This window comes from Ambystoma mexicanum, chromosome 1p (genome assembly GCF_040938575.1).
Source record: "Ambystoma mexicanum isolate Mex_15411 chromosome 1p, UKY_AmexF1_1, whole genome shotgun sequence".
NCBI lineage: Eukaryota > Metazoa > Chordata > Amphibia > Caudata > Ambystomatidae > Ambystoma > Ambystoma mexicanum.
In genome coordinates, this window is record NC_090921.1 from 915,114,705 (window position 1) to 915,141,479 (window position 26,775).

At 45.3% G+C, this 26,775-nt stretch overlaps 1 protein-coding gene across 4 annotated transcripts in view; it reads right to left on the bottom strand.

Annotated features, from left to right (window-relative positions):
• The window catches only part of CDH11 (cadherin 11), a 327,320-nt gene that overhangs the window by 13,735 nt on the left and 286,810 nt on the right, over nt 1-26,775 (bottom strand). For all 4 annotated transcript variants that reach the window (XM_069653011.1, XM_069653002.1, XM_069652995.1 and 1 more), the window contains one exon: nt 4,844-4,980. In XM_069653011.1, the coding sequence (XP_069509112.1) occupies nt 4,844-4,980 (137 nt within the window). The remainder of the gene's footprint in view (nt 1-4,843; nt 4,981-26,775) is intronic.

Sequence of the window (26,775 nt, forward strand, 5' to 3'; positions counted from 1 at the left end):
TATGTTAAGTGCCTATCTGAACTTTAACCCAAAAAAGACTGAATTTATTTTCCTACGAAGCCCATCCAACATGTCCAAATACCACATTTCTGATGGACATTGAGCTGTACAGATTCATACCTCAACTCTCAGTGCTAAATCTCACAGCTTTGTCATTGACTGTGCCATCTCATTAAATTGTACATGCCAAGAAGACCCAGTTTGTGGTCCTCCAAAAAGTCAAACAGTTAATAATTGCCACAGGTTTCAGAACATCCATTCAAGTCCTGCTTATCTGCCACATGGATGGTGACAGCACCTGACTCACAGGAGTGCCCCATGCCTCTTTGGTCCCTCTGAAAGGAAAAGCAGCATGGTGAGGCACACTGCAAAACAAGAGTATGAAAATGTGACTATAACACCCCTTATCAACTCAGAGAAAAACTGGCTACCTCTTCAAGCAGAGATCATGTTTAAGACAACCGCCATCATTAACAAAGCTGTCACAATGTCACAACCAAAACCACTAGTTTCTTCTGGAAAATCAACCTCACTAGTGTCCAATATAGTGCCAAAATGTCACATCATCACTTAAAAACAAAGAACTGCAAGAGGGAAAACATATAAAACCCATGTCCAATGTTACACTTTGTCTCTGGAACGGGTTCCTAAGACAAATCAGATTACCACCTTTTTACTAGATAGCCAGTAAGATAGTGAAGCTGGTTGTGTGGGTTGATGGTCTTTCCATCAAATTATTTGCATCAAGGGACATTTCCATCGAATGTTTTTAAACAAAAACATTTGCATCAAATGCATTTTTCTTTTGTTTTCACTGCTGATATCTGTGTGTGATGGGAAGGTCACAGGTTTGAATCCTTTCAAGGCAAATTCAACCTTTTAACCTTCTAAGGTTGTTAAATAAGTACCACTCTTGGCTGGGTAGTATTGATTGTATATAAACATGTTCTATGTATAGAACCTTGGTGGAAGAGGGATATAAGTAAGAAGGTATTGTCATTCTTTTAGTAGACTGTTACTTTTGTTTTGTCCTTTTTAGGTATCAAAATGTAAAATTAATAATGTTCATCTGGTGCTAAGGAATTCTTTACAAGCAGACCTAGACTGTCTTATCTAGCAGTTTCTTGTGGTCTCACAGCATGTTTCTCTCACGTGGAGGTAGACTGCACACGTTTTCTTGTAGCTCTATGCATTAGCCCTGGGCTACCACTTGTAACACTCACTGATCTAATGCTATTTCCTGCCATGCATGGGTATCTCCGGTTATACATCATCAAACTGAAGTGTCATTGGAGGGCTCATTATCCTTCAGCCATTATTTTAAGGAGAAAGACTCCCCTCCTGGGGTTTGTCAACTTCCTCTTGGTTTTTCTCTATGTGAGTGATGCGAGGGTTCAAAGTACAATTTTTACTGTTTGTGTCATTTGGATCATTGGTAGTGTATATGGCATGGCTCAGAAGGGCCGTACGTTTGCTCGGAATTTCTTTATTAGCAATTTCAATGCGGAACTGGGCCGCAGGGTAGTAGGACTGCCACTCTGCACCACACGACTTGTATTCCAACCTCCAAGCAGTGGAGGTGTCAAATTCATGTTTTTGGCACTAGACTTGAGTACATTAGGTATACCCACACCTTAGAAAACTTGATCAATAACAAAGGTGTACTCAGCTGTGCGCCAAGCTGATAAATCAATAATTGACCATACTGATCCAAGATCTATGCTTCAGAAATTATATAACTACTTAATTGAAAATAAAAACCAACTAACCTAACTGGAATTATTGATTTATCCGCTTGGCGCACCACTGTGTAGACTTTGTTATTGATCTTCTTTATTGGCAGTATCACCCTGATATTTGTCCCAATATCTTCAGGTTATCATGGTCATACGTCATCCTTTTTAGATCCTTGTCTACTGCTTTGCCAATGAGTTGTGACTTTTCAATTGGCTTATTTAGCAAGGTAGACTGTTCTCACCCTTAAAACCTGTAACCATTAGTCAGACTTGATGACAGCAGTTGCACTGAGGTTTCTGTGGCATCTAGCACATTTTTACTTATGGCATGAGCTGTCTCCTTCCCTCTTGAGTTATTTTATGGAAGGCTCCTTTGGGCTCTGATGGTACTTGTTTACCCAGTTCCTCCAAGTTGCGCTACTGAGAACTGTTGTATTTTAATAGAGCCGTAGCCTTTGCTGTTCTTATGCTATGCACTGCAGAAGATGCTGGTTTACCCATCAAAGGCATGTACGTGTATGCTCAACTTGTCCACGTGATATTCTGTCACTGCCATGGGTATATTTTCTCTTTTTCAAGCAGTGGTTACTGCTGGAGAGTCAGGTGTTAACTGCCCCCTTATGTATATCGGGTCTGTTGTGCAAGGTTTATATCTCTTCTATACACTTCCGTTTACAGCTTTCATCATGATTAGTTTGATTAATGAGGGGATCATCCTCTTTTTTATTGATGCTAATAATGGGACACAGTGTTAAGTGTGGAATCGGTATGTTTTCCTCCATGATGTTCTCAATAAAATCGCCATCTTCATCAGGTTCCTGTGTGAGGATCCCATAACGTTCAGCAGCTCTGCCAAGCAGATCTGTGTAATGGAAATGATCCTCAGGCAAGAAGGATGAAACTAGGGGGTCTTCCTCATTTGTTGACTGCATGATGTAGTCATGTGGGTCTGTGCAGTCAAGATATCACTAATGTGAGTCCGTGTCCCCTGGGTTGTCATGGTATTTCTGATGTGTCTATGGGTTAGTGTGTATGTCTAGCTGTGCCTATGATCTTGTTTTCTTTTTTTTAAGTTGATCTTGTGACAGACCTAACTATATTTTTACTGTTCTTTCATGATGGTGTATAAGGAGACAATGGGCCTCATTACGCGGTAGGTGGTAGCCATGGCGCTATTAGCTATTAGCGCCATGGCTACCCCCTTACTGCATTCCGAGTCCGGGTTCCCGAAATAGGAGCTTACAAGGTCATTCCAACCTTGGAGGACCCGGTAAGTCCCCATTCCGGGAACCATTCCCCATTCCCATTCGAGCCCCCAAAGGGCTCAATGGGATGGAGCTAATAACGGTATTGCAGTTTGCGGTGCCGTTATTAGCTCTGAAGTCCCTTAACGGGTACCTTGCATAACGCCTGGTTAAACCAGGCGTTAAGGAATGGACCAGCTAAGGGACATCGGAATAGGGTGGTAAGGGATTATCAGCACTGGTGCCCTTACCGGTGCCAGTAATCCCTTACTGCCTACTGCGTAATGAGGCCTAATGTCTTTAAGATCCTTCATGGACCCATTTCTGGGGTCGAGGAGTGTTCTCACATGCCATTGATATTGACATTTGGGCTATCTCAGCTTTGAAAATCTCGATGTCGGATGACTGTCTTCTTCTCACTCCTTTTTGGAATCCGTAATATGCACAAGTACCTTCTGCTGTCTTGCCATGGAGAGTTTGCTTCACTCTTATATGAAGCCCTCCTTATCTGGTTTGTTTTGTGGGTTGGAGGTGGAAATGGCTGAAGTGTGCCTTAAATCACCCTTCTCGCCATGTCTATGCTTTTGTGTTTACTGCATGTCTTGTTTGTTTTTGTCAGAATCGAGGCTTACCACACTCGACGCCTTGGAAGGTGTTGTGTTCTTGCACTTATGGGTCTATACCAACACCTTTGCAACTTAGCCTCAATTTCGTTTGTGGTGTTTTTGTTTGTGCCTGTGAGTTTCTGCAGCTTTGCTACTGCCAGGGGATTTCTTCATAACTTGTTTGTCGATGAGCTGGCAGACTTGGGATCAACTGTGAGGCCTTGCCTGCTGCGCCATTTAGCTGTTGAGGGTCGACTCCAACCCGGCATCTACAACCCCAACATTGAGTTCCAGTGTATGTGGCTTGGACTTAGCCTGTGCTAAATCTGTCTGGATGGCTTATAGAACCCATATCTACTGGCAATGCTTTGTGAGAGTTTGAGGTTTACATGTAAGGCACACAAGCAGCAATCCTTAGCATGTTTCTGGGAGACACTTGTTCGATCTTTCTTCATGTCTCACCAGGGGAATCGGAATTACATCATGGATACATGTAAATGGGGTGTTTTCCATGTGGGCATCCTTAATGAAGAGAAGAGATGGGAAAGCAGACAGCCTGCAAAGTGAATGAAGTGTGCCACCCCCTTCTCACCCTACTGCATGCTTTGTAGGGGCTGCAGTAGCTTATTTTTATTGAAAATGTTCTTCTCTGTCGTGGAGCTGCTAGCAATCTGAGGACATTGACAATTGAAGGATCATGTAACCAAGTACTTGTACGATAGGTTTAGTGTAAAAGGAGCACCCCTTTTCCCACCCCGTTTTCACATTTGAAATAAAATGTAATACTTTGAGCCGGTTAGATCTCGGTTAGATGTCTTATTAAAACATTAATTAATAACGAATGAAAATATAATGAAACAAATATAAAGACAAAAAATAAAAAAACAAAGAAAATATTCTGGGTGAGGGGATTCCCTCAATCCTCCATTTCCCCCAGCAAAAAACGCACCCCTACCACTTCCCCACAATATTTAACCCTTTACCCCATTCCACATATATTTTAGTTATTTTTCTTTATTTATTTTTCGTTATAAATTCCATTCGTTATTTATTTTTCGTTATAAAGACTGTATACCCATTTGGCCAACCAGTAGATGGGGTCCTGTCAAATGCATGTACATCTAAACAGATTCCCAAACCCCAGAAAAGTACATTAGAAGATTGGCAATTTCTTGCATTCAACTTAATGGTAAATGAAGATCCAAGAAGGATATGTAATTGGAATCCATAGAATTACAGAACCTAAAGGGATACCTACTAATCTCAACTGCATTGATTGAGATGTTGTGATATGCAATCTCCTCCCGATCCAGGGGTTTGGTGGTTTTAATGATCCCTTCTTCTTGATTGATGGTGAAAAATCGGTCAAGGTCAGTGTGGCGGTCAATGGTATACCTGAAAAATACAATCAAATATTACACAGGGGTTATCTTACTGCTATAACCTTACCAAGCAAAGAGTCTTCATGCAATGAGTATATTTTCATTTATCCTAACTTCATTAGCAATAAACGGCACACCCATTCATTTTGCTTCAATAAAAAAAATGTTAAAAAAAACACATGTGCCACATGGACCCATCATACTTTCACAGTTTAAAGTAAATATGTCTCTTTCTGTTATTAGACATGTGCCTGTTGTTTGGGGAAGCAGGTTATGACACTGTTTATATGGCCATGGTAGATCCATCTCACTTAGGTTAAATAGTTTTGTTTGATTGTACCAGGCTCCCCAAGTGGTAGAGTGGCAGAGGTACCTGTTGTGCTGGTTGGAAGCATCTGCTACCTGTGTGGCAGTATTGTTTCTATGTGCTTACGGGGAGAAAGTGCACTGGGTGAGTTATCCAGGAGCGGGGATAGCTCAGGGGCAACGCGTTTGTCTTGGAAGCAAGACAACACAGCACAACACAGGTTTGAATCCCGGTCCCGCGCTTACAAACCAATCTCTTGTAATAAGCGCACTATAAAAGAACAATTATAATTATAAAAAGCGAGGCCACAGGGTTGGGAGAGCTGCATGGGATGCACTGTCAGTTTTGTTAGCATCAGTGGATGGTAAGAGTCTATGATTTGTGTGTTAGGCATTGTGGGCCATTTGATAGGGAGTGAGTTTGGTTTAAACTTGCAGGATGTATATCAGTGAGGGGGTTAGTGAGACAGGATGCACCAGGGAAAGGTAGTGAGGACAGCAATCCTCAGATGCAAGTTGGGGTCCGTTCTTGGTTGCCAGTTACATAAAGGGACACATTTGTAGCCGTGTCCTGAAAGTATGATGGCCCTCTTCAATGTGAAATTGCTTCTATAACGAGTTTCAGAGTTTGGCAGCCAGAAGCAAGAAAGAGGATGCTCCCTGCCTTTCTAGCTGAAGCTACTAACTGCAGTAACATGCCTTCACTGGATCTTACAGTCCTTAATGCACTGTAGTGCTGGAAGAGCCTCATGAAGGAAACTGGGACATTTCTTGCGTACGCGTTTTGAGCGATGCAGAGGTTGTTGCCAATTGTGAATATGAATTGCTGCGTTAAGGTCTTTGAACCTTTTCATTCTAGGTAATAAGCTGCCCGCTGCATTTCAAACTCTCAAATGTTTTTCAATGACGAATCCAGGTGGGTTGGGATAGAGGCTGTTTGTGTAGCCCAGTCTTGACAGAACTAGTGATGTTGCACCCATGGTCCTGTGGGTAAAGGACTGAGAAGGCAGAGAGTGATGTTGAAAAAACTATTTCTGACAATTGCTCTTACCTGTGGTTCAAGCCTTTGTCCACTGCCCACTGTGGTTCTGAGGTTCTTTACTGAGGATGATGGTACAGGCTAAGGCACTATGACATAGCATTTAGGTCTGGTGACTCTGTTGAGAGTTTGTTTTTGAATTTGTAGATTATTTCTGTGTCATCTGCATAATTTTATCAGGGGAGACCAGCTGGGCTGATGAGTGACAGTGGCTCTTTACTGTTCAGGTCTTATTGGATGGTATAATGTTTATTCTGAATCTCCAGCAATCTGGTTGTAGATTTCTTGAGTAAGTGTTGGGGTTGTGTTACGGTCTACTGGATCTTTGAATTCTTGAATGATCTTAAAGATTCCCCTTTGGTTGTGTTCTTCAATTTCTATGCCTACTTAGTATTGTACTTTCTTGGCTTTGGATATAGTATTGTGGCCTTTGTAGAAACATAACTGCAGGTGGAGTGCAAGCCCATCTGATCGTGTGCTTTCATTTTGGAGTGAACCATTTAGCAAGTTTCTTTTTCTGTGAACTTTTAAATGGTGTTTAATTCTTGCTATGATGTCCAAAGCATTTTGTATCCAGTTGTGAAGCTTCCAATGTTTCTGTTTTGGTAGTGCCATTTGTGAATTTACTGTAAAGGTGTGCTTGATTGCTTCATTTGTCTTCATAAGGTTTTCACTGTTATGTCTACCCAGGGATACAATTCTGGTGGTGTGTCTTGTGGATGGATCCAAGAGTGTGGGGCGCTTTTGTGAAAATTGTAAACTAGAAGGCTAAATGATATCCCCGTTCAAGGTGAACTGCATTCACTACAGCAAATGGCAACCAATGTCTGACCAGCCATGTGGATGTGTCCCTAAACTATTTGTTGGAGAAGTAAAATGGCAAGGTTTGCTGTAAGTGGCTTTGCGACAGGGGGTTACTCTTGTTCAAGCCAGATATTGAAATCTCTGAGTAATGTCAAGTACTGACAATCAATGGATAGGGTTTCAACCACCTCTGCAAGTTTTTCAGTGAAGGCTGGGTTGTGGGATGGTGGTCTCTAGATGAGAGGGAAGCTTAGCGATGATATATAGGAGACTTAGAAGATGAGGGAGAGTGACATTGAGACTTGGAAAGGATCTGTGTGGACTAGTGTTATACCTCCTCCTCTCCTAGTGCTATGTTTGACACATTTGATCCAATAGCCTGGCTGGAAGATGTTGTGAATAATGGTGATTGATCATCAGAGTGGCAGGTCTCAGTGATGAAGAGTAGGTCTATTTGATCCCCGAAGAAGCGGCCAAAGGTATTAGAGACATGTTTGGCAAGTGAGCATGCGTTGATCAAAGGGCATCTGCTGCCAACCATTTCCTTTTGGGGTTTGTTAGTAGCCAAAGAAAGCTGTCATTTTCAAAAATGCTTAGGATGTTATTCACAGGGCTCAGACCCTCATCCTCCTGTCCTGAGGAGGTAGTTAGCAATGTTGCCATTTGTGTTATGATGCCAGGTGTAAGGAACTGAGGTCCTTGTGGACCTGACTGCGGCCTTTGTAATTGATTGTGTCGGGTTTAGGTTGTGCCATGCTGCTCCATGTACTTTGGCTCCAGTCGGTGTTTTTGGTATTGTAGGAGATATCCTCATAAACAGTTTGTTAGTAGTCTTTGAAGGTATCACACTTGGTTTCATTCAAGGTTTCTGGACAGCTCATCTGACAGGGTTGTAAAGGTTGGTTCCAATGCTTTCCTTTTCTTTTGTTCTGCTGTGATTTTATTGTCTTTGCAATTTCTTGAGTTGTCTGGCATGTCATGGGGCTGAAATATAGGGGTTGGTCAGCTAAAACAAACAAACACGGGGCAGGGGACACGAGGCCCATTCAGGGGTATGGGTGGTTAGTACATATTTAATATGATGTAGAAGCGAAAGCTGGGCACAGATTCTTCAAGTATGTTCTTTGAAATTAAGTAATGAGATCATCTAGACTACTCTAGGTATGGCTTGATGTTGTCAGGCAGTAAGAAGTGTGGGATTTTTTTACGCATGCATCCAAGCCCTACAATAAAACTGTGCAGTACTGGCATGGAAAACATCATGATGTCCAGAACTCCCCAGAGAGTGCACAGGGAAAACATGAAGAATAGGCTGCCACCCATTTTTGCCTATGTTGTGAGCACAGGAGGGCACTGCCTAAAACCACCAGCGGGCTACACACACAGTAGCCTGAAACCATTGGGAATGGCAATGCTGATTGCCAAAAAAGCAACTCAGAACTGTGAGGAATTCATTTTCTTAATCCCAAAAATGGTTGCATTACCAGTACTCACCACTATCAGAAAGCCGGCGTTTTAAAACCACCAGACTTTTGTGTAAAACTGAACAAATGAAACAAAACCAGACCAAGGAAAGACTTGCTAAGAGGTGGATACAATGTAAAACTATATTCTGAAATGACTTGAAGGAAGTAATTATTTAATGTATATGTAATAATTGTCAGTTTGATTTGAATGTAGAAAACTGGGAACAAAAAGTGACATTTAGCTGAAACCTGGCTTAATGAAACTGGATTCTGCCTGACAACTACCCCCGACAGGAGTTGAAACCTGCCATGCCACTCCCCTTGCCAAAAGGAGTTGTCACCTCTCTGATTAGATTAGGGGTGGAGCAGCTGGGGACTACAGGGAGTTGAACAAAGGCCTGTCCTGGACTCAGGCAAATGTTATATTGGGGGGCCGTAAAGTGGCTTCCTCTTAGGGGAAACTGGGAGGGGCAGTGCCTCTGCTAGCAGCTGAGCTTGGGGGAAGTGGATAAACCAGTTATTCCACCCTGTGATGTGGGAAGCCACACCCCTTTTTGACCAGGGCATAATTTTAAAAAGATAGATAACTCATAGTGCGGACTTGTCAGAATTATATAAGTAATATCATTATTTTTGTGATTTTTCTGTGAACATTTTGAGAGGCGTTAGGACCCTGTGGTGTATTCTGGGGGGTTGCTAGCGGAAAATAGGGTCTCACTCCAAATGTCTGCATGTTAAAAATCTGACACTTCATCAATTAATGTCCATACTCCTTGCGCACATGTGTGTAATTTTGGGTAAATGTCCGATATTGCAAAACCAGTTAAAAAGCGCAAAATGTTGTCATTTTTGAATGCAAGCCCCCAGGAAGATCAGAGGCGGACAAGCATGGACCATAAGGAATATATAATGTGTACATGTAATTTCAACAAATTGTATATCTGGGAAGGATGTATTTGAATCAAATATAGATTTGTGGGCAAACTGACCAGGGGAGGCTCCTCTGACCCATAAACAGACTTCATCATGCTGACAATCCAGTTCCTTCCCCCAATCATGGCAGAGGGGAGAATTGGGCCAATGACAAGTAGAGAGGGGCAGGCTTAGCTAGGCCCAGGCACACACCCATTTTCAAAACACATAAAAAGAGACTGCTGGGACAGGTAGAGATTCAATTCCATTTGCTGCGGAGCATGCTGACCGACGACTTCACATCCAGAGATCCAACACTTAGACTTCCAAGCTAAACAGAGACAACAGAACTTTGAACCAAGAAGGCCCACTGCAAGCAAAAGTATTTGTCAGCAGGCCTCAAAATCATTTGCAGACCATTCACAGCCGGGCTGAGCTGTTGATTCTGGCCTGAAACCCTGCGCCAGAAACATCCAGAAGCAGTGCTGTACCCAGAGAAAGCAGAGACACCCAGAAACCAGACCAGAGATCCAGAGTGACCCAGACCTCTGTGAGCAGAACCAAAGAGCTGTCCCAGATCACTGTGAAGTGCCGAGACCAGAACCGGAGTCCAGTCCAAAACCTGACCAGATCCGTGGCGAGGCCCATTCCTGCACAAAATATATTGTGAGTACCTAGCAGAACTGTGCAGAACCAATCTCTTAGTTAAAGTAATCTAATCCAAACTATTTTAAACTAAGTAGAACAGCCTCCTAGAAATCGTGTCATCTGTCATTTGTAAAGCTGCACAACTGTCACCTGTCAATTCTGAAGCTGCAAGCTGTCACCTGTCATTTTGAGTTTTACTTTAAATCCGAAAAACTACCTTTATTAAATCGTCCGTATCTCTGGAACCGTATGTCCTAGGAACTTGGTTTAATTTTCCGCTGAAAGCTTAGACACTCAGCTTTCCAACGAACCTAGACCCGACTTGCTACTCCTTATATTCTTGCCGTAATCATGATTCACGCACTCGTGAATATTGCTGCGATATTAGATTTGGCTTGATTTCTTTACCTGTAAAAAAGATAGCAGTTTTTTGCTTTCCTTTGCTAAAAATGTGTTTGTCTCTTAATAACCATCCCTGAATCATTGCTAAAGTGAGCCTGAGCTCATCCCAAGTATCTCTCACTCACCCTGAACCTCCTAAAGGGAATTAAAAGCATTTTTAGCACATTTCTCACTTCATTGTCATCACATTCAAAGCATTTTGGGCCTGTGTTTCAAACTCCTATCTGTTTCCTCTAAGCTTGCTGGGGTGGGAATTGAATTTCGTATGGTATTTGATTGCATTCCTGAGAACTGTGTGCTCCTCTTTCCATCTCTTTCCATTTCTTACATTGCATAGGGGATGGGGGTGAATTGCCAGAGAAAAAGTGATTATCTTATCTTTTGCTAAAATCATATCAAGTATTTCTGTGCTGCATTTTATTCCTCATTGCTTTTCCCTTGAAACCATAAAAGTATTTTCGCTGCCTTATCCATCCTACACCAACTCCTCATTGATTATAAAGAAGTGTGCTAGTGTCAGATTACCCATTGTTGATTAACATTATATTTATAAGGGCGATATCGATTATTAATTTATTATAAAAGCGTGGTATCTATATTTTGTTTTATTTCTCAAATAAACCTTGTAAACTTGCAAAACAGAACTACTTCTTGGCTCAGTGGGGTCAGGGCGATTCTAAGAGAGGGGTGTTATATAGGGGTAGTCATCCAGAACTCATGAACTGGACATAAAGATATATCAATAAGGGTTTCCATTCAGTATCCCAGACTAGGCATTGACTTAGCTGTAGTGTTGAATTGAATCCTCTTACAAAGTGGGGGCTCGAGCCGGGATATTCTGGGTTAGATTTATCACTTGTGCAGATTAATACAGTGTGCTAACTGACAGGAGACATACATCCGGTCGGATCACCACGCTGTGTTACGCTGTAAAGCACTCCTCAAAGGAACGCTCTAAGGAAACGGTCTTTTTTGCAAAATAAAATACAAACTTCTGTAAATCAGGAAGGAACTCAAATTCCAGAATGACGACCTTGGTAGATATGAAAATAGCAAGAGAGCACTTCTTACATAAGCTATTTGTGAGAGGTGAGTGGACTCTTCAGGACCAAACGGTCTGGTTGCAGGCAATCGCGCAACAGCTCACTGAAACAGGGTCAGATACATGGGGAGATCAGGGTCCCCTACATGTGGCCCTGAGTGAACTATATATGGCCCCTAAAGCCAAAGATGAACATAATACGATTGCCAGGATAGCGGCATATTTGTATCTATATATGGGAGCCATGCAGGACAAATATGCTGAAGGCCAAGATCTGGCAAATAGGCAACAGATGGCGTTAGAGAAGGCCCAATCTGATCTGGACTCTTCTGAGCAGAGGCTGCTCAGGAGCCAGGAGTCAGAAAAGGACAGCAGACAGTACATCACTAAAGTAAAGGAGGATATGGATGTGCTGCAACAGGAAAAGGCGGACCAGGATACCAGATTTCTGGCCTTGCAGAAGGAGTACCAAGAAGGTTTGGACTCCCTACTGCAGAGCTAGAAAAAGCTGGAGCAACAATTAGATTTCAATAGGGCATGTGCCGAGCAGGTAGTCACCCTGCAAAGCCACCTAGATAGGGAGAAGGCAGAGAGCAATACACTGATTTTGAAAGACCTGAATACCCAGGCAGAGTTTGACCAGGAGCGCCAGAAAGCTGGTGCCTTCCAAAGGCAAAGGGACGACCTGGCGGCACAGATGCAGGCTCTTAGTCAGGAAAGGGATACCTTAGGCCAGGAAGTCTGCCACTTAAAAAGGAAAATGGAAGAAAATCACCTGGCCCTCCAGGGACTGGGTGACCTCCAAAAAGAACACCAGAACTTGTTAGAGCACACCAGGAGGGTGGAGGATGCTCTGGCAAGAAAGGAGCAGGCCAATAGGGACACAGCTCAGGAGGTATCCCTCCTGCAGCAGAGACTGGCCCAGTACTCCAGGACCAATCAGGAGGAACAAAGAGAAAATGAGGCTCTCTGTCAGCACAATGATAGGCATCAGCAACAGGTAGCAATGCAGGAGAGACTGATAGAGTCTAGTAAGGCCTTAACTGAGGAACTGAAAGTGCAGGCTCTTGCATTGCAACAGGGAGCAGGGGTTCATAGAGACGAGGTGCGCTGGGAAAGGGAAACGCCTGAGCATAACCTCAGGAGCCCTGGTACCAGAGGCCTTCATCTCTCCCAGTCCCTGGACTCTGCCACCCCCATGTCCCCTCGCGCATATGAGCCCAGGGCCACGGAGATGGCAGATTACTATCCAGCTAGAAGTATGGGGCTCACAGGCCAGTACCTCCCAGGAATGGATGAACGGGCATCCGGGTATGGGCACCCAAGCACAGTGCAATTTAGTGGGGAACCCCAGGAGAGTAGGCCCATTAAGGGCATCCTGAAAACCTCTGCCCAGTTAGGTCAGAGGGGGTGGTACCCATCAAATCCTGGCAGCAAGGAGGGATCTGAAGACTCCTCTGAGCATTACAGGACACAGGAGACCAGGTCCCCACATTCTGCCAGCCATTCCCAGGCTCGCAGAATCCGGGAAAACCTGGAAGATCAGACGGGCACCTCTGGGAGCAGCGCTTCTGAGTCGGAGGATGAATGGACCAGGGTTACCCGAACCAAAAAGGCCAATAAGGCAAAAAGGGCCTTGCTTAAGGACCCATTGAAACAAATAAAGGCAATAAGGCGTGTCATCACGCCTTATCATAAAAACGCCAAGTATTCTGTTTGGGAACACTTGGAGCTCTATGAGCAAATGATGGAGACTTTCCATTTGAAGGACAGCCAAAGCTGTATTCAATATGTAAAGTGGACCTTCTCACCAGAATACTCCAGTTTCTTTGCAGGGCTGGAGGATCAAAACCATTCAAGGTGGTCCACATACAGGGTGGCCATCTTGAAACATTTTTCTGTGCACAGAAATCCTCAAGAGGCTCGCAAGGCAGCCTACAATTTGCAATGTGGGGAGGATCAGGCCCCACAAGAGTTTGTGCAAGAATTAAAGCGTGCTTTTGCGCAGACCACCAGAAGGGTACGCACGGATAGCAGAGAATTTATCAATACGTTTTTCCATGCCTTACCCAAATACATAATGACCCTGCTCGTGAGAGATTTTCATGAGAAAAGATCTTTAGACTGGGTCATTGAACAGGCTACCCGGATCTATGATGTGCAGAAGCCTATCGAAAATAAAAATAACGCGCCGAAAAACCCCAAAACCAACAGCACCCCTGCTGCTGCCAAGGTGGCAGAGGTAAAGGTTGCCCCCGTTTTAGATTTGGAGATGGGGGGGCCTAAAAACCTGCCTGCACCAAATAATTCACAGCCCAGAAGGCACTCGGGCCAGTCACAGACAGGGAGTCGAGGAGGTAGTCCCATTACTGGGGTCCCCCGCTCCCCTGACTATGTAAGTCCCCGCTATAAGGGAAACTGACCAATCCTGGGTTATGTGTGGACTCCTCCAGCCCAAGGGGGGGATCCAGCCAAGCACCTAACCAAGGGAACTTCCCTCCCAACTTCCCACAGGAGGGCAGAAATTCTCCAAATCCTGGGCAGAACTTTTTCCCCAGGTATCCACCCAATTTCCAGCCCCAAAATCATCCATCCTTCTTTCCCCAATTCCCTGAGCCCAGACAACCTAATCCGGGAGAGGGGAGGCCAAGGGTGGAGGGGTACCAAAATCTTCCCAACCATGGGTATTACCAGAGAAGGGATAGCTACCCTTCCCGGGATCAGCCCAGGGGAGAAAATAGAGCCCCGTATCAGCCTGAGCGGGTTTCCCAGTTAGAGCGCCAGGTCCAAAATATGGCACGGGATCTGGGTCACATACTGAGGGCTCAACAGAACTTTCAGATGAGCATGCCACCGCAGAATGCCCCAAACTCTGGACCTGGTGCTCCAGAACAATGACGGGGGCCACACCCCGATAACACACTGGTTCCCAGGGAGGAGGCACAAGGGGAAGGGGGGTGTAAAGCCTTGGAGGAAGCTTCCTTCCCAACTTGTAAACAGCCCCTGGAAAACCAGGAACCGGAAACAAAATCTCCTACCCCTGAAAGTCTGCCACCCAAGGAGCAGAGAGGAGGTAGGAGAAACAAAGGACCCAAACAGACCCACTTTGTGGAGGAGGTACAGGTCTTCCAATTTGAGGGAGAGGGATCCTCAGAAGATCCTGGGAAAAGGATATTCTCCTTCAGAGATGGGGGAACTCCTCCCAAGGAAAAATGGGTCCCAAGGGATGTCAATTCAGACTGGGGAGATGTGGAGACTGAGCTACCGCCGCCCATCATCTCATCCCAGAACCGACAATACCGGAATCCCCTGGTTCAAACCCATCCTGGTGACTGCCTCCAAAAAGGGGGGGGGCGGCCCAGAACCAAAACCAGGGGAACCCACAATGGCTCTGATCTCCAGTTGCCAACTTTTTCTTTCAGATTCCCAAGGCTCTCCACAGAATTCTGCCCAAATCTCTTCGCTAGCAATGTCCAAAACCAGAAAGTTAGCCCACCAGTTGTCCAAAAATGTGCATTATCTGTGCCCCCTTGAGGAGAAGGAGGGAAGATACTATGCCCCGGTACAAGTACAGGGGCAGGGTACAATTTTGGCATTGGTGGACACTGGATCCCAAGCTACCCTTCTGTCCAAAAGGGCCTTTGAGGAACTAAATGCAGGAAGGGGGGAGAATTACCGAATTCCTCTCACCTCTCTTCCTGGACAACTGCAGAACTTTGACGGGAAGGAAATTCCCGTTGAGGGGACTGCAGACTTGGACATTAAAATTGGGCGACACAAGGTGAAACACCCGGTCATAGTAGTGACTCCAGAGGGCACCCCTTGTTTACTAGGGAATGACCTCCTGAGAAGGTTGTCACCCCTAATAGATTCTGTAAACAAGGTCCTCTGGACCCAGACTAGCCGACCAATAAAATTAAAACAGAGTGTCTACCATGTTAGTTTAAACGGCACCTGCCACATGGTTGAACAAAAATCTGACCAAGTAGAATTTCACTTCCAGAACAACCAAACTCCAGACGTGACAGTAATAGCAGTAGGACAACAGACTGGTGATGGGGGGTCCTCTCTATTTCTGAAAATCAACCTTCCTTCCAGTTTAAGGTGGTATTCCACACTGGAAGGAAACACCCTGAAATTCTTTACTAATCCACAATCAGAAACTCCCACTCCTATAGTCCAGAAAGATGTGAAATCAGCTCAGAGCCTGGCTGATATTCAGCAAATTGGAGAGCAGTTGTTCATCCCTGTTCAGTTAAATGATGGTAAGGACTCTGTTCTCGCTCGAGTGTGTGTGAACAACGGTAAGAGCTTCATCAGCGAAGCCATGTTCTGCCAACTCCCAAAAGATCCAGCCATTCCCACATTCAAACTGATAGACAAATGGGAAATGGACCTGGAAGCACCCAATTCCAAACATCTCCTGCCAAGCAGGTGTATGCTCAAAATCTCCATTGGCAACGAGAGCATAGTCCATAATTGTTGGGTCGTGCGAGACGTCACTGCCGCCTTTTACTTAGGCAGTGACATTCTCAATCGCTTTGCCATTAGCTTGGACCTAATAAACTTCAAAGCTTGGTCCCGATTAGCGGATAATCCCATGGGCTTTGATGATCCAGAAAAAGCATTTAGGTCAGCTCAATTGCTACCTTGTGCAGTTGAAATTCAGATCAAAGAGGAAGTCACCATCCCAGAAAGGACCCGACAATTCTCCCTGGAAGTGAAAGTTAAAAGAGGACAAAAATTGCAAAACCCTGATGCTTATATTCATCTAAATGCTTCTCTCCAACAGCAAGGTTTAGGGGTAAACCCAACACCATTAGTCAACATAGAACATGATACCATTCCAATAGAGGTGGATAACAGCGACTTAAAGAGTATTACTCTAGCCGCAGGCACCATTATTGGAATGGCGATTGATGACCGACATTTCTCCATTGATTTAGGAAATGAACTGTTAGGACCAATCCCCAAGGACTGTTTTGACAGTGACAGTGAGGACAATACAACACCAGACAGGATTTTCACCAGGCATGGGGGGAACTTCCTGGTGTACACTTCTTGCCCTTATGGTAAGGAAGATGTGACTTGTGACTTCAGGAGGGATGAGGTGATTTTCCAGGTCCATGAGGGCTGCCTTTCCCACCTGAAGCCTCCAGTCCAAATCAGCACTCTGACCAGGGACTTCTCCACCCAGCTGTCAAGCCAGATGTCTTTCCAGGCTTCAGGCAGATGGTGGAGCCTGTGTGACTCTGGAACAGAAGCAAAAGTTGAAACAAGTTTTCTTGGATTTCCAAGATCTCTTTGCGGTAGACTCATATGACTGTGGTCGCACCGACATCCACACAACAACAATTCCCACAGACCCTGGAATGTATCCAGTGTTTGTGAAGCAATATCGTTTGCCTCTCGCATCCATGGAGTCCCTTACTGAAATAATTAAGAACCTTGAGTTCCTGGGAATAATACGTCCAGTACACAGTACCTTCAATAATCCGGTGCTGGGAATATTGAAGCCAAACGGCCAGTGGAGACTCTACGCCGACCTTAGGGAGCTCAACAAACGGGTCCACACTTCCCGATGGCCTCTGCCCTACATTGACCAAGGGCTGGCCCAGATTCAGGGGTCACAGGTATTCACAGCAATAGACCTGACCAATGGATACTGGACCGTGCCTGTCAGTAGGGAGAACCAATACAAACTGGCTTTTACCTTTGGGGTCCAGCAGTACACCTGGACCCGTACTCCCTTCGGATACCTCAACTCCGGCAATGAATTCAACATTTTCCTACATAAGGCCATGCCCGACCTGGGTGCGAGGGGTAACCTGGCTTATGTAGATGATGTCCTCATCAAAAGTTCATCTGTGGAGGAACACATAGCGGAGATCCGTTATGTTCTGACACAGTTGAGGGCCGCCGGAGCAAAACTTTCATTTTAGAAAGCACAGTGGTGTAGAACCCTTGTTAATTTCTTGGGGCATGAGATTACTCCTCAGGGTCTCTGTCCCCAAGAAAAGAAAGTGGAAGCACTCCAGAAACTGAAAGACCCCACAACTCTGCGGGAACTAAGGAGCCTCCTTGGACTGACTAATTACAGCAGAAAGTTCATTGAAGGCTACGCCGAGATCACTAGTCCCCTGATTCATCTCTTGAAGGGGGGTCAAGTGGGAAAGGGGTCCAGAACAATCCGAGGCGGTAAGACAACTCAAAAGAAGCCTCGCACAAGCGCCTTGCCTAGCTTACCCTGTCAGAAACAAGGAGTTCTTCCTGGAGACGGAGTTCCGTAATACGTGCTTGACGGCAGTATTATACTAAAATCATGACAAGGTCAATAAAGTAATCTCCTATGCGCGCAAAACTTTATCCTCTGTGGAGGAAAAATTCAACGATTGTGAGAAGGCACTCCTGGCAACGGTGTGGGCATTGAAGAATTACCGCCCGTTTATCCAAGGGGAACACATCATAGTGGAGACTCCACACCAGCCTCTGCAATATCTCCAAAGTGACAGAATCCGGGCCGGAAATGTGGGTAATTCCCGAATTACTTCCTGGATTCTGTCAATGCAAGGCTTTCCTGTGGAAGTCAGATATGGCCAAAACAAGAAGAGTCCCCTCGCGCAAGGTCTGGCTGACTTGCATGATTGTGCCAGAGAAAACTGTCTCGAGGACGAAAGTCTAAAAATCAAGGACAACATGGAGGCATACCTTAATTCCCCACACAAAGTCTTTGAAGAAGACAGGTGTGAGGGAATGCCCACTGTCTATGTGGATGGATGCTCGTACCATGTTGACAACGACGGGGAGAAAGAACTGGTGGCTGGCGTAGGGAATGCATGGGTGAAGGAGTTCCCAGAACCCTCCGCTGGATACAAAATTGGTCCCCGAAGTAGTCAGGTGGCAGAATTGATGGCTGTGCATCAGGCCATCCTCACCGCTGTCCAGCATCAACTCCACAAACTGGTCATAATCACAGATTTCTATTATGTACGGAACGGGTTCGTGGAGGACCTGGTCAACTGGAAAACCAGAGGCATGTTATGCGCTAATAACAAACCCCTGAAACATGGGAAGTTAATCCAAAATATTGATGATCTGGTCACATCAAATGGGATGACCATCTACTGGAAAAAGATCAAGGGTCATTCCAAAGTAGAGGGACCAGACAAAACTGGAAATGACTTAGCTGATCAGCTGGCCAAAACCGGGGCCATCCAAGGGGATCTAATAGAAATAGAGTCCCTGTTGGGGGAAATCCAGGTCACTGCTATCACTAGGTCCCAGGCAAATGCTCACAATGATCTTTCAACTGCACAATGGAGTAAGGAGACCCCTGATGCTGATTTAATTACAGCTCAGAAGGGGATCCAATTATTTGTAAGTTTTACCAACACCTTGAGGACCCTGAGAACTTTCCCCTGACGGATACTGATTACATTGGGAAAGAGGACCTAAGAGTGTTGATGAAATGTCCAAAAATGTTCCAAATCCAAGACGGTTTGTTGGTAAGGAAATCCCATGCTGGCCATGATCACTGAGTGGTTCCTACCTCATTCCGAAGCCTGATGTTAAGTCACGCCCATGATGCGGCCACCGCCGGTCATAGGGGGTTTCACACAACACTGGAAATCTTAAGAGAGGTTGCATACTGGCCACACATGGGGCAGGACCTCGACCAGTATTTGAAGGGGTGTCTTGTGTGTGCACAATTTCAGCCATCATCCCTCACACACCGTGCGCCTCTCCAAAAGAGGGGGATGACACTGCCATGGTCAGGTTTGCAAATCGACTTTGTAGGCCCTGTAATTCGCTCGTCTAGAGGAAACAAGTACATGTTGTCCTTTACATGCTTGTTTACCAAGTGGGTGGAATGTCTCCCAGCCCCAAACTGCAAGGCAGAAACAGCAGCTGCCCTGATCATTAACCACATCTTGAGTCAGACAGGGGTAGCCACTTCACCAGTGAACTAATGACAAAGATCTGGGAGATACTGGGGGTTAAAAGGAAGCTACACATTGCTTACAGGCCAGCTTCTTCTGGAGCAGTGGAGAGATATAACCGAACCATTGTGAGCATCTTAAAAAAGTTTGTGGCAGATTCTGGGCCAAGTTGGGATATCCGATTACCTCTGGTCCTAATGGCCATCAGATCTACCCCTTCATCTGCAACCAAAATGCCACCATTTGAGTTGATGACTGGACGCAAGATGGTGCTTCCCCAGCATTTGCTCTACAGAACCCAAGAGCAAACGTTGATAAATGCCTCCACAACTCATGAGTATGTGGAGAATTTAAGGAAACACCTTCAGTATGCTTTTGCCTATGCTCAGCGGAATCTAGAAAGATCAGCCGAGAGCATGAAGACCCACTATGATTTAAAAACTACCCGAAAGGAATATAAGGTGGGTGATCCGGTCTATCTATACAATTTCCAAAGGAACCAGGCCAAACAGCGAAAATTCTTGCCTACATGGAAGGGACCATTTGAAATTATAGACAAAATCTCCCCTGTTGCCTATAAGATCTGCATCCCCAAAGGCAGTCTGGCGCAAGGGGAAGACAAGTGGGTCCATATTAACCAGCTAAAGTGTTGCCATCCCAGGCACACTTTTCAGCAACTGGAGGAGTCCTCTGCAATACCAGAGGGGAAAGCTCCAGATTAATTCAGTTCCAACCCTAAAATATCCCACATATAGTCTCTAAAATATTATACTCTTGTAAGCCACTGTCTTTGAATGATAACTTATATATCAAAAGTAAAATGTTAGGTATGTTAAAGTATAAAATGTATATGTCTGCCACACCATTAGTAGTGATGGAAAAATGTCTACGAATAGGTATTGCCGCTTTTCCTTTGTCATCCTAGGAGAAAGAAAACCTGGAGACTGGCCAAGGAGGACGATCCGGAGACTGGGAGCAGAGACCCAAGGGGCCCGGGGTACCGCCCAATCCTCCCATCAGGACCAGCAAGGAGAACTGATTGATCGACTGGAGGGAGGAAAAGATGCTGAACTGTGCCACCTATGTAATTGGAAGAAGAGGAGGCGAACATTCCAGATCTTGCGAGTTCCATCAGTGAAAGGACAGAATGGCCATCGCAAGAGGGTGGGCTTGTGGGATGTTTTTACCCATGCATCCAAGCCCTACAATAAAACTGTGCAGTACTGGCATGGAAAACATCATGATGGCCAGAACTCCCCAGAGAGTGCACAGGGAAAACATGAAGAATAGGCTGCCACCCATTTTTTGCCTATGTTGTGAGCACAGGAGGGCACTGCCTAAAACCACCAGTGGGCTACACACACAGTAGCCTGAAACCATTGGGAATGGCAATGCTGAATTCATTTTCTCAATCCCAAAAATGGTTGCATTACCAGTACTCACCACTATCAGAAAGCCGTCGTTTTAAAACCACCAGACTTTTGTGTAAAACTGAACAAATGAAACAAAACCAGACCAAGGAAAGACTTGCTAAGAGGTGGATACAATGTAAAACTATATTCTGAAATGACTTGAAGGAAGTAATTATTTAATGTATATGTAAAAATTGTCAGTTTGATTTGAATGTAGAAAACTGGGAACAAAAAGTGACATTTAGCTGAAACCTGGCTTAATGAAACTAGATTCTGCCTGACAACTACCCCCGACAGGAGTTGAAACCTGCTCAGCCACTCCCCTTGCCAAAAGGAGTTGTCACCTCTCTGATTAGATTAGGGGTGGAGCAGCTGGGGACTACAAGGAGTTGAACAAAGGCCTGTCCTGGACTCAGGCAAATGTTATATTGGGGGGCCGTAAAGTGGCTTCCTCTTAGGGGAAACTGGGAGGGGCAGTGCCCCTGCTAGCAGCTGAGCTTGGGGGAAGTGGATAAACCAGTTATTCCACCCTGTGATGTGGGAAGCCACACCCCTTTTTGACCAGGGCATAATTTTAAAAAGATAGATAACTCATAGTGCGGACTTGTCAGAATTATATAAGTAATATCATTATTTTTGTGATTTTTCTGTGAACATTTTGAGAGGCGTTAGGGCCCTGTGGTGTATTCTGGGGGGTTGCTAGCGGAAAATAGGGTCTCACTCCAAATGTCTGCATGTTAAAAATCTGACACTTCATCAATTAATGTCCATACTCCTTGCGCACATGTGTGTAATTTTGGGTAAATGTCCGATATTGCAAAACCAGTTAAAAAGCGCAAAATGTTGTCATTTTTGAATGCAAGCCCCCAGGAAGATCAGAGGCGGACAAGCATGGACCATAAGGAATATATAATGTGTACATGTAATTTCAACAAATTGTATATCTGGGAAGGATGTATTTGAATCAAATATAGATTTGTGGGCAAACTGACCAGGGGAGGCTCCTCTGACCCATAAACAGACTTCATCATGCTGACAATCCAGTTCCTTCCCCCAATCATGGCAGAGGGGAGAATTGGGCCAATGACAAGTAGAGAGGGGCAGGCTTAGCTAGGCCCAGGCACACACCCATTTTCAAAACACATAAAAAGAGACTGCTGGGACAGGTAGAGATTCAATTCCATTTGCTGCGGAGCATGCTGACCGACGACTTCACATCCAGAGATCCAACACTTAGACTTCCAAGCTAAACAGAGACAACAGAACTTTGAACCAAGAAGGCCCACTGCAAGCAAAAGTATTTGTCAGCAGGCCTCAAAATCATTTGCAGACCATTCACAGCCGGGCTGAGCTGTTGATTCTGGCCTGAAACCCTGCGCCAGAAACATCCAGAAGCAGTGTTGTACCCAGAGAAAGCAGAGACACCCAGAAACCAGACCAGAGATCCAGAGTGACCCAGACCTCTGTGAGCAGAACCAAAGAGCTGTCCCAGATCACTGTGAAGTGCCGAGACCAGAACCGGAGTCCAGTCCAAAACCTGACCAGATCCGTGGCGAGGCCCATTCCTGCACAAAATATATTGTGAGTACCTAGCAGAACTGTGCAGAACCAATCTCTTAGTTAAAGTAATCTAATCCAAACTATTTTAAACTAAGTAGAACAGCCTCCTAGAAATCGTGTCATCTGTCATTTGTAAAGCTGCACAACTGTCACCTGTCAATTCTGAAGCTGCAAGCTGTCACCTGTCATTTTGAGTTTTACTTTAAATCCGAAAAACTACCTTTATTAAATCGTCCGTATCTCTGGAACCGTATGTTCTAGGAACTTGGTTTAATTTTCCGCTGAAAGCTTAGACACTCAGCTTTCCAACGAACCTAGACCCGACTTGCTACTCCTTATATTCTTGCCGTAATCACGATTCACGCACTCGTGAATATTGCCGCGATATTAGATTTGGCTTGATTTCTTTACCTGTAAAAAAGATAGCAGTTTTTTGCTTTCCTTTGCTAAAAATGTGTTTGTCTCTTAATAACCATCCCTGAATCATTGCTAAAGTGAGCCTGAGCTCATCCCAAGTATCTCTCACTCACCCTGAACCTCCTAAAGGGAATTAAAAGCATTTTTAGCACATTTCTCACTTCATTGTCATCACATTCAAAGCATTTTGGGCCTGTGTTTCAAACTCCTATCTGTTTCCTCTAAGCTTGCTGGGGTGGGAATTGAATTTCGTATGGTATTTGATTGCATTCCTGAGAACTGTGTGCTCCTCTTTCCATCTCTTTCCATTTCTTACATTGCATAGGGGATGGGGGTGAATTGCCAGAGAAAAAGTGATTATCTTATCTTTTGCTAAAATCATATCAAGTATTTCTGTGCTGCATTTTATTCCTCATTGCTTTTCCCTTGAAACCATAAAAGTATTTTCGCTGCCTTATCCATCCTACACCAACTCCTCATTGATTATAAAGAAGTGTGCTAGTGTCAGATTACCCATTGTTGATTAACATTATATTTATAAGGGCGATATCGATTATTAATTTATTATAAAAGCGTGGTATCTATATTTTGTTTTATTTCTCAAATAAACCTTGTAAACTTGCAAAACAGAACTACTTCTTGGCTCAGTGGGGTCAGGGCGATTCTAAGAGAGGGGTGTTATATAGGGGTAGTCATCCAGAACTCATGAACTGGACATAAAGATATATCAATAAGGGTTTCCATTCAGTATCCCAGACTAGGCATTGACTTAGCTGTAGTGTTGAATTGAATCCTCTTACAAAGTGGGGGCTCGAGCCGGGATTTTCTGGGTTAGATTTATCACTTGTGCAAATTAATACAGTGTGCTAACTGACAGGAGACATACATCCGGTCGGATCACCACGCTGTGTTACGCTGTAAAGCACTCCTCAAAGGAACGCTCTAAGGAAACGGTCTTTTTTGCAAAATAAAATACAAACTTCTGTAAATCAGGAAGGAACTCAAATTCCAGAATGACGACCTTGGTAGATATGAAAATAGCAAGAGAGCACTTCTTACATAAGCTATTTGTGAGAGGTGAGTGGACTCTTCAGGACCAAACGGTCTGGTTGCAGGCAATCGCGCAACAGCTCACTGAAACAGGGTCAGATACATGGGGAGATCAGGGTCCCCTACATGTGGCCCTGAGTGAACTATATATGGCCCCTAAAGCCAAAGATGAACATAATACGATTGCCAGGATAGCGGCATATTTGTATCTATATATGGGAGCCATGCAGGACAAATGTGCTGAAGGCCAAGATCTGGCAAATAGGCAACAGATGGCGTTAGAGAAGGCCCAATCTGATCTGGACTCTTCTGAGCAGAGGCTGCTCAGGAGCCAGGAGTCAGAAAAGGACAGCAGACAGTACATCACTAAAGTAAAGGAGGATATGGATGTGCTGCAACAGGAAAAGGCGGACCAGGATACCAGATTTCTGGCCTTGCAGAAGGAGTACCAAGAAGGTTTGGACTCCCTACTGCAGAGCTAGAAAAAGCTGGAGCAACAATTAGATTTCAATAGGGCATGTGCCGAGCAGGTAGTCACCCTGCAAAGCCACCTAGATAGGGAGAAGGCAGAGAGCAATAAACTGATTTTGAAAGACCTGAATACCCAGGCAGAGTTTGACCAGGAGCGCCAGAAAGCTGGTGCCTATTAAAGGCAAAGGGACGACCTGGCGGCACAGATGCAGGCTCTTAGTCAGGAAAGGGATACCTTAGGCCAGGAAGTCTGCCACTTAAAAAGGAAAATGGAAGAAAATCACCTGGCCCTCCAGGGACTGGGTGACCTCCAAAAAGAACACCAGAACTTGTTAGAGCACACCAGGAGGGTGGAGGATGCTCTGGCAAGAAAGGAGCAGGCCAATAGGGACACAGCTCAGGAGGTATCCCTCCTGCAGCAGAGACTGGCCCAGTACTCCAGGACCAATCAGGAGGAACAAAGAGAAAATGAGGCTCTCTGTCAGCACAATGATAGTCTCCAGCAACAGGTAGCGATGCAGGAGAGACTGATAGAGTCTAGTAAGGCCTTAACTGAGGAACTGAAAGTGCAGGCTCTTGCATTGCAACAGGGAGCAGGGGCTCATAGAGACAAGGTGCGCTGGGAAAGGGAAACGCCTGAGCATAACCTCAGGAGCCCTGGTACCAGAGGCCTTCATCTCTCCCAGTCCCTGGACTCTGCCACCCCCATGTCCCCTCGCGCATATGAGCCCAGGGCCACGGAGATGGCAGATTACTATCCAGCTAGAAGTATGGGGCTCACAGGCCAGTACCTCCCAGGAATGGATGAACGGGCATCCGGGTATGGGCACCCAAGCACAGTGCAATTTAGTGGGGAACCCCAGGAGAGTAGGCCCATTAAGGGCATCCTGAAAACCTCTGCCCAGTTAGGTCAGAGGGGGTGGTACCCATCAAATCCTGGCAGCAAGGAGGGATCTGAAGACTCCTCTGAGCATTACAGGACACAGGAGACCAGGTCCCCACATTCTGCCAGCCATTCCCAGGCTCGCAGAATCCGGGAAAACCTGGAAGATCAGACGGGCACCTCTGGGAGCAGCGCTTCTGAGTCGGAGGATGAATGGACCAGGGTTACCCGAACCAAAAAGGCCAATAAGGCAAAAAGGGCCTTGCTTAAGGACCCATTGAAACAAATAAAGGCAATAAGGCGTGTCATCACGCCTTATCATAAAAACGCCAAGTATTCTGTTTGGGAACACTTGGAGCTCTATGAGCAAATGATGGAGACTTTCCATTTGAAGGACAGCCAAAGCTGTATTCAATATGTAAAGTGGACCTTCTCACCAGAATACTCCAGTTTCTTTGCAGGGCTGGAGGATCAAAACCATTCAAGGTGGTCCACATACAGGGTGGCCATCTTGAAACATTTTTCTGTGCACAGAAATCCTCAAGAGGCTCGCAAGGCAGACTACAATTTGCAATGTGGGGAGGATCAGGCCCCACAAGAGTTTGTGCAAGAATTAAAGCGTGCTTTTGCGCAGACCACCAGAAGGGTACGCACGGATAGCAGAGAATTTATCAATACGTTTTTCCATGCCTTACCCAAATACATAATGACCCTGCTCGTGAGAGATTTTCATGAGAAAAGATCTTTAGACTGGGTCATTGAACAGGCTACCCGGATCTATGATGTGCAGAAGCCTATCGAAAATAAAAATAATGCGCCGAAAAACCCCAAAACCAACAGCACCCCTGCTGCTGCCAAGGTGGCAGAGGTAAAGGTTGCCCCCGTTTTAGATTTGTAGATGGGGGGGCCTAAAAACCTGCCTGCACCAAATAATTCACAGCCCAGAAGGCACTCGGGCCAGTCACAGACAGGGAGTCGAGGAGGTAGTCCCATTAATGGGGTCCCCCGCTCCCCTGACTATGTAAGTCCCCGCTATAAGGGAAACTGACCAATCCTGGGTTATGTGTGGACTCCTCCAGCCCAAGGGGGGGGATCCAGCCAAGCACCTAACCAAGGGAACTTCCCTCCCAACTTCCCACAGGAGGGCAGAAATTCTCCAAATCCTGGGCAGAACTTTTTCCCCAGGTATCCACCCAATTTCCAGCCCCAAAATCATCCATCCTTCTTTCCCCAATTCCCTGAGCCCAGACAACCTAATCCGGGAGAGGGGAGGCCAAGGGTGGAGGGGTACCAAAATCTTCCCAACCATGGGTATTACCAGAGAAGGGATAGCTACCCTTCCCGGGATCAGCCCAGGGGAGAAAATAGAGCCCCGTATCAGCCTGAGCGGGTTTCCCAGTTAGAGCGCCAGGTCCAAAATATGGCACGGGATCTGGGTCACATACTGAGGGCTCAA